General features: G+C 36.2%; 2 protein-coding genes across 4 annotated transcripts; both read right to left on the reverse strand.

The window, feature by feature from the left end:
- Positions 1 to 1019: 1019 nt before the first annotated feature.
- On the reverse strand, positions 1020 to 4357 carry LOC145059925 (uncharacterized). Its single transcript, XM_079007684.1, has 3 exons — positions 4340 to 4357; positions 1700 to 2513; positions 1020 to 1588 (listed from the first exon to the last, which is right to left on the reverse strand). The coding sequence occupies exons 1-3, from the start codon at positions 4355 to 4357 to the stop codon at positions 1020 to 1022; spliced, it is 1401 nt and encodes a 466-aa protein (XP_078863810.1).
- A 2978-nt stretch (positions 4358 to 7335) lies between these two features.
- LOC145059201 (uncharacterized) lies at positions 7336 to 11318 on the reverse strand. 3 transcript variants are annotated; one of them, XM_079007054.1, is made up of 3 exons: positions 9697 to 11318; positions 8550 to 8638; positions 7336 to 7601 (listed from the first exon to the last, which is right to left on the reverse strand). In XM_079007054.1, exons 1-3 carry the CDS (start codon positions 11276 to 11278, stop codon positions 7578 to 7580), a joined length of 1695 nt encoding a protein of 564 aa, XP_078863180.1. In that variant the 5' UTR covers positions 11279 to 11318; the 3' UTR covers positions 7336 to 7577. The 3 variants fall into 3 exon arrangements, 2 of the variants coding, with proteins under 2 accessions (XP_078863180.1, XP_078863181.1); XR_013686677.1 differs by lacking the exon at positions 7336 to 7601 and adding an exon at positions 7897 to 8230 and having other exon boundaries at positions 10540 to 11299; XM_079007055.1 differs by lacking the exon at positions 7336 to 7601 and adding an exon at positions 7897 to 8230 and having other exon boundaries at positions 9697 to 11311.
- Between the last annotated feature and the right edge of the window lie 4731 nt (positions 11319 to 16049).

A 16049-nucleotide genomic window follows, 5' to 3' on the forward strand; every position in this document is an offset into this window, starting at 1 on the left:
TGTTAAAAAGAGATGTATGATGTTATAGGGAGATTTTAGCTTGGAGGATCGAGCACGAGTGATTTCGGGATTTGCTAGCTATCGACATTCACGAGGTGAGTCTTCTCACTATACTGTACCCGGAAGGGTTTGATTGTGTGACCGGAAGGTCGGATATGATATGAGACATATGTGTTATATGTGATAAGTTAATTGTTATACGTGCTATGTATGATATGTTTAATGTGGGCCGGAAGGCATTATGTTATAGGCCGGAAGGCGTCGTAATGTGGACCGAAGGGTTGGCGTGGGTAGGACCAGAAGGTTTACCCAGCAGGGACGGAAGTCCCCTGAGACACATGGACCGGAAGGTTAGGGCCTGGAAAGGCGTATGTGCGTAAGTTGTATTTTGGGGGAACTCACTAAGCATTTATGCTTACAGTTGTCGTGTATGTGTTTCAGGTACTAGCGAGGACCGTGGGAAGGCGCCGACATGATCTGTACACACTGACAGATGATTTATGATCTTGGGATTCGTATGATTTGTATTATGACATGATACGTTGGATATTTATGCCTTGTTTTGGATGAAAATGCATTTCTAGAAATGAAAATTTTGTTTTAAAATTTCCGTTGTTACAATTCTTGTATAAATCCAATGCCTCGAGCTTAATCATCGATCCAACAGAGGCAGGAAGCCTTCCAGATAGATTATTGTGTTCTAAATTAAGAACTTTTAGTTCTTTGAAATGCCAAAAACAGTCTGGAATTTGTCCGCTTAGAATGTTATGGGAGAGGTTAAGAATAACTAAAAAGCCATGGACAACCTGGCATAAGAAGGATATTCCTCCAGAGAATTTGTTTCGGGAATGATTTAGTAATGCCACAGTGGAAGAGACATTAGCTATTGGACCGTCAAAGCGGTTGGAGCTTAAATCTATCGCTGACTTGTTGTCAAAATTTGATGACAAATCTGGTACTTTCCCACTTATGTTGTTCGAAGAAATGTTCAAGAATGTTAACTAGGAAGGCCATGTGTCTCAAAACTTGAGAGGAATTGTATCTGAAATGCTATAATTTGCAATATGAAGATGGGTGAGATTTTTTAATGTTTGAATCCATTTGGGGAAGAGAGGCCCTAGTTTGCAAGAGCTTGGTTGAATAGATTCTATATGAGAACGGTTTGACATGTAATCTGAGGAAGGAAAACCATGGAGTGAGTTTTTAGAAAGATCAATATATTTAAGGTTGGGCAGTTCCCATAGTTTCTTACTTATAGTTCCTTTTAACTGATTCCTAGGGAGGTACAGCTCTTTTAGGGATGTAAACTTTTGGATCTCATCAGGCAATGACCCTGTAAATTGGCTTCCTGAAGCATACAAGTATTGTAACGAAAGCGATGTGCATCCAGACAAGTTGTTGAGAAAATCAGGAAATTTGATAACACCATAGTTGTTATCGAAGAACAAAGTAGTAAGACTACATGGATATTTGGGTATCCCATCTAACATGTTGCTGGAGAGATCAAGCTCATGAAGCATATTGCTAGTTAATGGGAACAACCAACTATACATGGACGAGGTGAGACTATTGTTTTGGAGAGAAAGGCCTTCAATAGAAGAAGAAGAAGAAGAAGAAGAATAAGAAGAAGAAGAAGAAGAAGAAGAAGAAGAGTTGAGAAATGATGAAGAATATGGATACATGACCTGTGACAACTCACATCCATCTAAACTTAACCACCAGAGTTTCGGGAGACTCAGAATAACATCCACCCAATGATTTGTTTTGGCTAGTGAAATCCCATCCATGTGAAGTTCCTCCAAATGAGATAGATTAGACAACCACTCGAGGTTCTCAACTCTACACCTTCCAACATTTGAAAGGAAAAGCACTTGCAAGTTGGTGAGGTTTCCAAACTCTGGAGGAATGGTTCCATGAAAAGAGTTGGATGAAAGGTCAAGGTACCATAATTCAGTCAAGGAACCAATGGAGGAACCAATGGACCTGGGAATGGTTCCATTAAGAGAATTATAGGAAAGGTCAAGCTCTCTTAATTCAGTCAAGGAACCAATGGACCTGGGAATGGTTCCATTAAGATTATTGTTGTCAAGGTCAAGGTGCCTTAATTGAGTCAACGAACCAATGATGGCAGGAATGGTTCCATGAAAAGAATTTCCGGAAAGATCAAGATAATTCAAGTAGGTTAAGTTAACCAATGAATGGCTAATCTCACCTACAAGGCCACAGGACATCAGATCAAGCTCTGTGACATGACCACCTGTTTGGTTGTTGCACGTCACTCCACTCCATTCACAGCAGTTGTCTTGTTCAGCTGTCCACGTAAAGAGACGATCAGAAGGGTCTTGAAGGAGAGATTTGAAATGAAGGAGACCATCTTTCTCTTTCTCAAAACACTTGTTCACAGCACCATTATCATCATCTCTGTTATGACCCAGCGGTTTGGTAAGGTCTATCGCAGGAGGATTAGTTAGGGAATTGGTTTGGATAATGATAACGAGTAGTTTAGAAAATATCTAAATAGGATTAGTTTGGATAAGTAGAAGATAATAGTTATCTGTTAGTTTTTTGTTGCTGCCAGTTAGCAGGACACTATTTAAGGTGCTCCATAGCTTGTTTAGTTTTTTATGCATTAATAAAAATACCGCGAGGTTTTTCTTGGAGTTCCCCTATAGCTCGAATTGCAGGTAGGGAACTAGGGCGTCGAATTTCAGGTGTGATGGCAAGTTTGCTCCAGGAAACAAGTGCCCTAGCAAGACGTTGCAGGTCCTTATTGTGGACGAGGAAGTTGACGAGAGATCTGACTTGGAGCATCCCATTTTGATATGGGGGAGGTTTCGCTCAATGCGGTTAGTGGGTTGACACCTCCCAGGACGATGAAAGTAAAAGGTGATGTCGGAGGACTAGAGGTGATTGTTTTAATCGATAGTGGGGTTATGCATAATTTCCTATCTACGCGAATCATACGCCTCTTCGGGGTGGCTGTAGTAGGCAAGGGAACAGTAGGGATCAAGCTAGGCAACGGGCTGATGGTGAGAAGTCAAGGAACATGTAAGGGTGTAGTTCTCAACCTACCAGAAACACAAGTGGTGGGAGATTTCATTCCATTCGATGTGGGGGGGGTCGGATATCATATTGGGTATACAGTGGCTGCAAACTCTAGGAGACATCACTGTTAATTGGAAGGAACTACGCATGCAATTCTGGGACGGAGGTCGGCTTGTGACGATTACAGGTGACCCAACCCTATCAAAATCCTTGGCTTCATGTAAGACTTTTTGTAAAATGTTGCAGCAAGAGGTGGAAGGTTTCTTGGTACAGTTGGCTACCAAGGCTGATACTCACGAACCACCTGAGGTACCGACTGCAATTCAAGCGATTCTTGATGACTATTCGGATGTGTTTAACATGCCTACGGGTCTACCGGCAAGTCGTAGCCACGAGCATGGCATAACTCTTAAAGAAGGAACTCCACCCGTCAGTGTGCGGCCGTATTGTTATCCACATGTCCAGAAGAATGAAATTGAAAAACTTGTGGGGGGAGATGCTTAGTGCTGGAATTATTCAGGCTAGTACTAGCCCGTTTTCTAGTCCGGTGTTACTCGTGAAGAAAAAGGACGGGAGTTGGCGGTTTTGTGTAGATTATCGTGCACTGAACAAAGTTACGGTGTTAGATAAATTTTTGATTTCGGTGATTGATGAGTTGTTGGATGAGTTACATGGGGCTACCGTATTTTCGAAAATTGATTTGAAGGCCGGTTATCACCAAATTCGTATGAAGGCGAGGGATATTCCGAAAACAGCTTTTAGGACCCATGAGGGTCATTACGAATTTTTAGTCATGTCTTTCGGGTTGACTAATGCGCCTGCTATTTTTCAGTCTCTAATGAATAAAATCTTTCATCCGTTCCTGTGACACTTCGTTTTGTTTTTTTTTGACGACATACTAATTTACAGTAGGACAGAATCAGAACACGTGTTGCACCTGGGGAGGGTATTGGACACGTTGAGAGCTCACCAGTTGTATGCTAACAAAAAAAAATGTTTTTTCTTTCAGGACAGGGTTGAATATTTGGGTCATATAGTGTCAAAGGAAGGGGTAGCGGCTGACCCGGCTAAGGTTGCGGCCATGTTGACGTGGCCTTTACCTAAAACGCTTCGTGAGCTGCGGGGATTTTTGGGTTTGACGGGCTATTACCGTAAGTTCGTTAAAAATTATGGGAAGATTGCTTGGCCGTTAACGGAGCAACTTAAGAAGGACAATTTTAAGTGGACAGAAGAGGCCCAGAAGCATTCCAAAAGTTACAAAAGGTAATGATTGAAGTCCCAGTTCTTGCATTACCTGATTTAGTTCTTGCATTACCTGATTTTGGTAAGGAGTTCGTAGTGGAAACCAACGCATCGGGATATGGTTTGGGAGCAGTGGTCACAAGAGGGGAGACCATTGGCTTATTTCAGCCATATTATGGGAACAAGGGCCCGATTAAAATCCGTATATGAGCGAGAACTTATGGCGATTGTACTTGCAATACAGAAGTGGCGTCCGTATTTGTTGGGAAGGTGTTTTAAGGTGCGAATAGGCCAAAGGAGTCTGAAATATTTGTTAGAGCAAAGGACTGAAATATTTGTTAGAGCAAAGGACTGAAATATTTGTTAGAGCAAAGGACTGAAATATTTGTTAGAGCAAAGGACTGTAACCGAAGATCACCAAAGGTGGTTATCAAAGTTGTTGGGTTATAAATTTGTGGTGGAGTATCGGCCAGGGAAGGAGAACAATGTGGCGGATGCTTTGTCCAGACGGGTTGAACCTCCACAATTGTTGACTTTGGCAGCAGCGAGCCTCGTGGATTGGGAGGGATTATGGAAGGAGGTTGGAGAAAATGAAGAATTGTGTGCTATCCGCCAACGACTCTTAAGTGGTGAAACCATGACATGTTACATGCTAGTACGAAATCAGTTGCTGTTTAAGGGGCGACTGGAGATACCAAGTGACTCGGCTTGGATACCAGTTATTTTCAAGGAATTTCATGCTAGCGCAGTGGGAGGGCATTCGGGGGTTCAAAAGACTTATCAGCGGCTCGCGAGGGAGGTCTATTGGAAGGGAATGAAAGGAGATGTTACGAGGAGGGTAGCGGAATGCGACACGTGTCAGCGGCAGAAGTACTCGACCATGGCGCCAGGTGGGTTGTTACAACCTTTAGAATTACCGAACAAGGTGTGGTCTGAACTGACAATGGATTTCATCAATGGGCTTCCTCGTTCGGAAGGGTACACGGTAATTTTTGTGGTGGTTGATCGTTTGAGCAAGTATGCTCACTTTGTACCCCTGAAGCATCCCTATACAACAGTTACTATGGCTAATGTGTTTCTTAAGGAAGTCGTTAGACTTCATGGGATTCCCGAGTCCATTGTCTCGGATCGGGACAAAAAAATTTTAAGTCAATTCTGGAAAGAATTGTTCAAACTGCAAGGTACCGTATTGAAGCAAAGCACGGCCTATCACCCGCTAAGACAACACCCTTTAGAGTTTTGTATGGGCGGGATCCTCCACATTTGTTGTTTTATGGCCAAAACGGGTCTCCAGTAGGGTCCGTGGATCAATATTTAGAAGAACGAGATCGGATTCTCCAAGAATTGCGGGGATATTTGATGAAAGCGCAGCAGACTATGAAGTTACAAGCAGATAGATATAGGAGGGAATTGCATTTTGACGTGGGTGATCAAGTGTATCTGAAGCTTAAACCTTATCGACAACAAACGGTAGCAAAAATACGAAATGAAAAGTTAGCATCTCGGTACTTTGGTCCTTTCCGTGTCATAGAGAGAATAGGGAAAGTGGCATATCGGTTGGAATTACCTGAAACATCTCGTATTCACAATGTGTTTCACGTTTCTCAGTTAAGGAAAGCTGTCGGGGAACGAATAGTTATGCCATGTCTGTCAGCTACTTTAACTGAGGACATGGAAGTGTTATTGCAACCTGGTCAAGTGGAGGGGGTACGCAAAGGGGCGGCTGGGAAAGAGGTGCTGATACGTTGGAAGGATTTTACCGGAGTATGAGGCTACGTGGGAGCATTTGGCGACTCTGGCTAAGCAGTTCCCTGACTTCAACCTTGAGGACAAGGTTTTAGTTTGGGAGGGGAGTAATGTTATGACCCAGCGGTTTGGTAAGGTCTATCGCAGGAGGATTAGGTAGGGAATTGGTTTGGATAATGATAAGGGGTAGTTTAGGAAATATATAAATAGGATTTAGTTTGGATAAGTAGAAGATAATAGTTATTTGTTAGTTTTTTGTTGCTGTCAATTAGCAGGACACTATTTAAGGTGCTCCATAGCTTGTTTAGTTTTTTATGCATTAATAAAAATACCGTGAGGTTTTTCTTGGAGTTCCCCTGTAGCTCGAATTGCAGGTAGGGAACTAGGGCGTTGACCCAAGTTCCTAATAATCTCCTCCTCCTACTGCTGTCAATTGGTTGGCAGTTGTAGTCTCAAGACAGAGGAAGAGAAGTGAAAATATTATAAAAACACAACGATGCATAATTTAACTGCAAACCTTGGTGAATTTTTGTTTGTGATGAAAATTTGAAGATGCCCTATGAAGGTTTATATAGTGCTGCCAACTGTGAAAATGAAGGATTCAGTAATTCTCGTGAGAACGGTAGAAACATAATTCTTTTTTCCTTTTTTTTTTCATCAATATGAAAACATTTTTTAAGGCTAAAAAATAATAAATTCTGGAATTTTTTTTATTAAAATAAAACACTAAATAAATGAAAAATCAATTCCATATTCATCAATGAAATAAAGTGCGCTATAAAACACATCCTACAGCAACATCCATATAGATGTATATTTTTACATCATAAAAAGATATTTTGGTATATTTGTTTTTATTTTTTGAAAAAAATAATGCCGTGATAGATAAAAAAAATTTAACAATACTCATCAATGAAAACATCATAATAAAAACTTTGTACATCAATATGGATGTATAGTTGTACAACATAAATATATATAAATTTGGGTCTTTTGTTTTTTTTTCTTCGAAAAATAATATTACCTTAAAAAAATAAAAGATAACAGTGATTAGGCATATTCATCTATTATTTCTCATTTTTACAACTATATTCTTTTCAAAAAAAATATACTGAAAGTTATTATTTTTATGCTCTAAAAAAAAGATATCAATATAAAAGGTTCCTATCATTTTTAACAAGAATTATCTTTCTTGCGTTTACACTTTACACACACCTAGTGAGTTGTGATTCGTGTGGAGCATAAAATCCTTATTTTCCTTTGAAATAGAACCAAACTATAAAAGAAATTAGAAAAGACGAATTAAAATAAACTGCCCCAAATCAAACGTTCAAAGATTTATACATTGTGTAAGGCATAAAAGCCTTATTTTCCTTGAAATAGAATCATTCAAACTATAAAACAAATTAAAAAAAAAAAAGGACAATTGTAATGGATAGCTAGCCCCATATAAGACTTTCAAAGACTTTCAGGTCTTTGAAATTTGTATTTTTCCTATACATATCTTTTTTCATCTAGTCATATCTTTTGATCCTCTCTTTATGTCATTGTAAATCCACAAAAGCAAACTAATCATTCAGAAAAAAGGACAAATGGTGGGTTAGTGCCTGGAAACAACCATATATAGCTAGCTGTCCAGATCAAGTGCTTAATTATTAAGCCTATTAAGTCATAAAGAATCAGCCCCTAATGGCATAAGAGCTGAGTGATAAATGATGAGTCTCCAGAGACTGTATTGGATAAAATAAGGCTAATTATTTATGTATTTTGGATTGAATGAACCATTCGAATAAGAGAAAATGACCATTTTACCCTTCTATCTAAAAGTAATGTAGAATACCAAGTTGTTGTTTGTGAGAACTATTGAAATTTTAAACTAAAAATCACTTTTATATATACGACCATGAGACTTACATATGTTTGTCAAAAACTACCATAACTGTCTTTTGTCAAAGCAAACTTGCAATGTAATCTTACCATTATTTTCTACAGATAGAGCAAAGCCTTTTGGCTTTTGCAATGCATTGTTTCCCCAAACAACAAATCAGAATGCAAACGACTTGTTATATTCAGAAACATTGAATTAAACCCCAATTTAACAAGGATTCATGCCTCTCATACTCCCCTTGGGTTATTAAACAACTTCTATTTATGTCTAATTGAGACAATTCTTCCAATCCTATGCAGATTTAATCTCCTACACAGATTTTTATGAAACCATTTAGAAAAGTTCCAACTTCCAACATAAACATTAACCCAGAAACAACTCTAATTTATGGAATCTATTAAAAATTTGTCAATTGAAACAAAAAGGCACCGTTTAACGTCAAAACTGAAAATTAATAATAATAATAATAATAATAATAATAATAATAATAATAATAAATGTGAGCAAGAGAAACATTATTCAACAGAAAATGGAGAACAGAGAGTCGAGAAGAAAATTCGAGATTAAGAGAACAAAAAGAGAATAGATATATCGAGTATTGAATAGTTGAGATGATCCAACAACTTACCTGATGGAAGACCGTGGGAGGAACGACGAAGACATCTTGGAACAGTGATGGAAGATGGAGAAGAGAAGACGAAGCGAAGGCTGTAAAAACTGAAAAGAAAACTAGGGTTAAAGGAGGACGAGGGTAAACTGAGTAAAAATCAAATTCATAAGCTAAAAGGGGATAACAAAACCAAACCCACAAACAAAAAAAATCAATAATCAATAAAAACCAATAAAATTAAAAAACCAAAAAATTGAACCAAAAATACTTGAGTTTTTTTTAAAAAAAAAATATATTTGGTTTGGTTTCAGTTTTAGAAAAATATAGAAACTAATAAAAACCGAACCTCGAATTTTATGAAATATATTTATTCACTGAATTATATGGTATTTATTTATTGCGTGAGAGATAATAAAAATCGAAGTTTTGTTTGGTGATTAAGCAGGGTCGGCCTTGCCTTGTGTCAAATTAAGCAAGGGCTTAGGGCCTTGCTTGTTTACTTTTTATTGTATTTACCTCTTAATTTTACATCTAAATATGAAACCGAATAAGTGTGAGGAGGAAGTCCGAAAGAAAAATGCACATGCTTGCCCTTCCCCCGTATGTTTCCCACCAACAAAATTTTTTTATTGGGTTGTTCGTTTTTGAAAAGCTAATAAGTTGAAAAAGTGTTTGACAAACTCAAAAGTATTTTTCATAATAGTTTTTCCATTAGTTTCAAAAAGCACTTTTTAAAAAGACTAAACTGCACAAATGGTCCCTGTGGTTTGCTCAAAATTGTCACTTTGGTCCAAAAAAGTTTTGACTAACACCACAGGTCCAAAGTTTTCATTTTGTTGCGAACTTGGTCCAGTTTGATTTAAAAATATTTAAAATGACGGATTTACCCTTGGTATTTTCTTTTTCTATTTTTTTATTTATTTCAATGTTTTTTCTGATTAAAAGAAAAATAAAAAAGAATCTCTCTCTCTCTCTCTCTCTCTCTCTCTCTCTCTCTCTCGTTTTTCTTTCACTCGTCGAGAAACACAAAACAGAGACCGGAGGTTGTTGCCTCCGATCAAGCTATCTAGCCTCAGTAGTGTCAGATAGGCCTCAGTAGTTCCATGGAGTGAGTTTTTGGAAAGATCAAGATATTTAAGGTTGGGCAGTTCCCACAGGTTCTTACTTATAGTTCCTTTTAACTGATTCTCAGAGAGGTACAGAGCTTTTAGGGATGTAAACTTTTGGATCTCATCGGGCAATGACCCTGTAAATTGGCTTCTTTGAGCAAACAACCATTGTAATGAAAGCGATGTGCATCCAGAAAAGTTGTTGAGAAAATCAGGAAATGTGACAACAACAGGGTTGTTATCGAAGAACAAAGTATCCAAACTAGAGAGGTTACCAAGATATTTGGGTATCCCATCTAGCATGTTGCCAGAGAGATGAAGGATTTGAAGGCTATTGCTGGTTAATGAGAACAACCAACGATACATGGATGAGGTGAGACTGTTGTTTTCAAGATTAAGGGATTCAATAGATGAAGAAGAAGAGTTGAGAAATGAAGAAGAATATGGATACATGACCTGTGACAGCTCACATCCCTCTAAACTTAACCACAAGAGTTTACGGAGACTGAGAATAACATCTACCCAATGATTTGTTTTGGCTAGTGAAATCCCATCCATTCCAAGTCCCTCCAAATGAGAGAGAGGAGACAACCACTCAAGGTTCTCAACTCTACACCTTCCAACATGTGAAAGGTAAAGCTCTTCCAAGTTGGTGAGGTTTCCCAACTCTGGAGGAATGGTTCCATAAAGAAAGTTATCGGAAAGGTAAAGGTTCCTTAATTCAGTCAAGGAACCAATGGATCTGGGAATGGTTCCATTAAGATTATTGCCGCCAAGGTCAAGGTACCTTAATTGAGTCAAGGAACTAATGATCGTGGGTATGGTTCCATGAAAGGAATTTCCGGAAAGATCAAGATAATTCAAGTAGGTTAAATTAACCAATGAATGGCTAATCTCACCTACAAGACCACAGGACATCAGATCAAGGTATTTTAATTCTGTCAAGGAACCGATGGACCTAGGAATGGTTCCATAAAGAGAGTTGTAAGAAAGTCTAAGGTACCTTAATTGGGTCAAGGAACCAATGGACCTGGGAATGATTCCATTAAGATTATTGAAGCCAAGGTCAAGGTACCTTAATGGAGTCAACGAACCAATGAAGGTGGGAATGGTTCCATGAAAAGAATTGGAGTCAAGATTAAGATGATTCAAGTAGGTTAAGTTAACCAATGAATGGCTAATCTCACCTACAAGACCACAGGACATCAGATCAAGCTCTGTGACATGACCACCTGTTTGGTTGTTGCATGTTACTCCACTCCATTGACAGCAGTTGTCTTGTTCAGCTGTCCACATAGAGAGACAATCAGAAGGGTCTTGAAGGAGAGATTTGAAATGAAGGAGAGCGTCTTTCTCCTTCTCAAAACACTTCTTCCCAACAACATTTTCATCTCCTCCTCCCACTGCTGCCAATTGGTTGGCAGCTGCAGTCTCAAGACATAGCAAGAGAAGTGAGAATATCATAAAAACACAATGATGCATGATGTAAATGCAAATCTTGGTGATTTTTTTAGTTTGTATTGATGAAAATTTGAAGATGCCCCATGCAAGTTTATATAGTGCCGACTTTGAAATGAAGGATTCAATAATTCTCATGAGAACAGTAGGAACATAATGCTTTTTTCCTTTTTTTTTCATCAATATGAAAACATCTTTTAGGCTAAAAAATAATAAACTCTGGATTTTTTTTAATAAAATAAAACACTAAAAAATGAAAAATCAACACCATATTCATCAATGAAATAAAGTGCTATAAAAACTTCCTATAGCAACCTGGATATAGATGTCTATTTTTACGCCATAAAAAGATATTTTGGTATATTTGTTTTTATTTTTTGAAAAACAAATAATGCCCTAATAGATAAAAACAAATTAACAACACTCATCAATGAAAACATCATAATAGAGACTTTGCATATCGATATGGATGTTTATTTGTACAACATAAAAATATATAAATTTGTATTTTTCAAAGACTTTCAGGTCTTGGAAATTTGTATTTTTCCTATACATATCTTTTGATCCTCACTTTATGTCATTGTAAATCCCAAAAAGCAAACTAGTCATTCAGGAAAAAGGACAAATGGTGGGTTAGTGCCTGGAAATAGCCATATATAGCTAGCTGTCCAGATCAAGTGCTTAATTATTAAGCCCGTTAAGTCATAAAGAATCACCCCCTATGGGCCCAAGTGCTGAGTGATAAATGATGTGTCTTCAGAGAATGTTTTTGGATAAAATAAGGCTAATTGTTTTTTTATTTTGCACTGAATAAACCGTTCAAATAAGAGCAAATGGCCATTTTACCCTTGTATCTAAAAGTGATGTAGAATTAGAATAGCAAATTGTTGTTTGTTTGAGAACTATTGTAATTTGAAACTAAAAATCACTATGATGCAACCATGAGACTTATATATATTTGTAAAAACCTACCATAACTGTCCTGGTCTTGTAGTTTTTGAAGAAGTTGAGAAACGATGAGCACAACATGCTGTAGAAGACCTTTATCAAAGCAAACTTGCAGTGTAATCTTACCATTTGTCAACATAATTTGGAAATGTCATATGAATTCTTTCCTACAGATAGAGCAAAACCTTTTTCAAAGCATCGTTTCCCCAAACAACAAATCAGAATGCAAACGAGTTGTTATATTCAGAAACATTCAATTAAACCGCAATTTAACAAGAATTTATGCATCTCATCTTCCTTTTCAGTTATTAAACAACTTCTATGTCTAATTGACACAATTCTTCCAATCCTATGCAGATTTACTATCCTAAACAGATTTATGATACCAGTTATAAAAATTCCAACTTCCAACATAAACATAAACCCATAAACAACTCCAATTTATGGAATCTATTATAAAATTGTCAATTGAAGCAAAAAGGCACGGTTTAACGTCAAAACTGTAATTTTTTAAAGAAACAGAGAAACATTATTAACAGAAATGGGAGAACAGAGAAAGCAGAAGAAAAATCGAGATTGAGAGAGAAAAAAAGAGAATAGAGATATCGAGAATGAGTAGTTGAGATGATCCAACAGCTTACCTGATGGAAGACCGAGGGAGGAACGACGAAAACATCTTGCGAGTTGCGACAGTGATGGAAGATGGAGAAAAGTAGACGAAGCAAAGGCTGTAAAAACTAAAAAGAAAAGTAGGGTTAAAGGACGAGTGTGAGAACGAGTAAAAATCAAATTCATAAGCTAAAAGGGGATAATAAAACCAAACCCACAAACCAAAAAATCAATAATCAATAAAAACCAATAAAATCAAAAAACCAAAAAATTGAACCCAAAATACTTGAGTTTTTAAAAAAAATATATTTGGTTTGGTTTCAGTTTTAAAAAAAATATAAAAACTAATAGTTGTTCAAATCAGTTGCGGTGTCTCAACCTCGACTGTATGTTTTTTTTTTCACTTTTCTAGTTTTTGAGTTTTACATTGTCTTCTAGTCTTAGTGATTGTTATTGTAGATGACGCCTTTGGATTTTAAAATTCCATGTTTTTTCTAGATTAGTTAGTGTGACTCCATGGCGTCATTGAATTGCCTTTAAAAATTCTTTCAATACTCAGTAGCTTTCTTTTTAAGATATGTAAGAAGATGGTAGGAATATTGACAAAAAAAAAAAAAGAAAAAAAAGTTGTAGTTAGTATTTACACCAACAGGCAAGCATTGTTGTATCTACACCAGGCTAGAAATTTGTCCATTTAGGGAGAGTGATAAGCCAAAATACAAGAAATTAATGCTTATCTCCTATTATAAAACTTAACATTACAAACTTAAAACATATATTGGCACTACAGTTTCATCCCAAAAGTCTGTTGCTGAAACAGTTCTTATATATAGTTTAGTTATCAAAATTTTAATTTCTTCTAAGAGAGGACTGGTTCTAATCAATATATATATATATATATATATATATATATATATATATATATATATATATATATCCACAGATTAATATTGCTGAAACAGTTCTTATATATAGTTTAGTGATCAAAAATATAATTCTAATCAATATTATATCCACAAATTAAGATTAATACTACTGAAATAGTTCTCATATAATAGTGTGTGAGTATGTAATATGAAGATTGTAGAGCATGGTGTAACATGGTGAAAGGGAGTCAAAATGCCATAAAATAATGAACAGATATTTACAAAGAGGGAAAACCACACCAAAACCCTATGTATTATACTCCAGCGCTTAAAAAACCATTATATTATCAATTGGTACAATTTAACCATTAGTATTTGCGATATTTATTATTTTGATGATTTGTAACCGGTTAAGCTTAAGGAATCGATGGCATAAATGTCGTGGCATCTAAATAGATGACATGGCTGTACATTGGGTGACACGTTGACAAAGAAAACTAGGTTAAAAAGTGCATCGCCCTGGGTTCTTCAAAGTTACGATCATGTTCTTGTTCCTCTTCTTCTTTTAACTTCTTCTTTGCAGAAATGGCTGATCGATCGTATGGATCTTCTTCTTCTTCTTCCTCAACTCTAAACTACAAAAACGTTTTGTCTAGATTTGGTGAACAACGAAAGATCTGGACTTCAACGACCAGGAAGAACCCAGGGCGACATTTCATTCGATGCCCTAATTCGCTGGTATCTGAGATTTTTCTAAGATTCATACCGTTTCTCTAATTCTTACTCAGATACTTTCTTTTTGTAGGATACTTAAAAAGATTGTAAATTTTTTGTGTGGGTGGATGAGGATTTGGGTCTTCACTGGTATAAGAGTAAAGTGAATGAGTTGCATAGGGAGAATATGATCCTTTCTAAAAAGAATATGGAACTGCAGAAGGAGAACATGAATCTGCAGAAGAAATTAATGAACTTTGAGCTGATTGACAAAAAAGAGACTGGTGTATTCATGGTTAGGTTGATGATGTATGGCATTGTTCTGGTTTGCATCTTCATTTGGGTTATAATTATGTAACAGGGAAAGTAAGTTAATGTAAAATAGCTAATTATGTATTAGGGTGATGTTGTTTGGTTTATGCACCTTTGTAAAGTTGAAGAAATGTACTTTAAAGACTTAGCACATTCTAACCGTTATAAATTGGTTGAGAAAGGATTTATTGCATACATCTATTTTATGAAGAGAATGTAGTTCTGCGAGTATATGGATTGTTCCAGGTTCCCTTCTTATGGTTCTAATACCATTTTATATTTGGGTACAAATTAGTTGGACAGTTTTACCCTTTTGGTCGCATATTATCTCATTATGGAGATTATTGTTGTTGGTTTCATTTTTTTGGTCTCAATACTTACCTACATTTTCCCACTTTTGTTTTTACAGTTTAAGTATTTGGATTCAATTGGTAATTAGATGTAGGCAGCACTTTTTTGCATAACATTTTTTTGAACACACACCAACATCAATAACACCAGGCATTATACACAGCTGTCGTTTAACCTTTTTTTAGCATTATTGAATTGATAATTGGGAACATTAGATGAAGTAACAATTTTATGCATAATACTTTTTTTTCACACACACCAGCACCCAACGTAGAAACAGAACATAAACAGAAAATGATACTAAAACAAAAATAGAAAAAAAAATATGATTTCAATATTATATTGATAAGTTATTCCCTATTTTACCCTCCTGACTCATATCTATTTTAATACTCTATCACCCCTGATTTGGAAATCCAGAAACAAAAAAAAATGATTCATCATACATAAATAGTTCATAGGAAATAGTTCAATTCACCATTTTGCCCTTGGTGGTTGTTTATGTTTTTTAGCATACAAGACATAAAATATGACAATTATGGGGGAAAAAGAGGAACATAAAGTACATTATTAGCATTTTTAAAACCCCGCTCCATTAACAAATAGGAGGAATATAACCTATTAATGGGACATAATGTTATTACATTTTAATAACAAAATACTAGGAGTACTAAATTCCAAGTAACAAAAGTATTACAACATACTAGAGTTTTGTCCCATTCCAACTCCTAAATCTAATATTCTAAATAATTTTTTCAGATGGATTTCTTGGTTTGAGCTTTGCCCGGATAAAAAGGTACATCAAGTCCTATCCACCCAATCACATTAGATTGATCTTCCAAATTAGCTACAAAAATAGTTATGAAATTATTAAATTTATTATAAGCATAGAATATATATATATATATATATATATATATATATATATAATTATTTCTTACCATTTTCAATATCAAATTGAGTTTCAGGCACTACATCTTGAGCTTCGGCCACTCCATCATCTTGAGTTATAGAAACTCCTTCATCAAATTGAAACAAAGGTTCACCTTCTCTCCTTTCCATTTCAGCCCTACGTAGTTCTTCCTCAAAATTATCAAACATGTTTATAACTTCATTTTCCATTGGTGAATCAAAGATTTCCTCAATAAATG

The sequence above is a fragment of the Lactuca serriola genome, chromosome 6 (genome assembly GCF_051521515.1).
Source record: "Lactuca serriola cultivar US96UC23 chromosome 6, Lser_US96UC23_V15, whole genome shotgun sequence".
In the NCBI taxonomy this organism is placed as follows: Eukaryota; Viridiplantae; Streptophyta; class Magnoliopsida; order Asterales; family Asteraceae; genus Lactuca; species Lactuca serriola.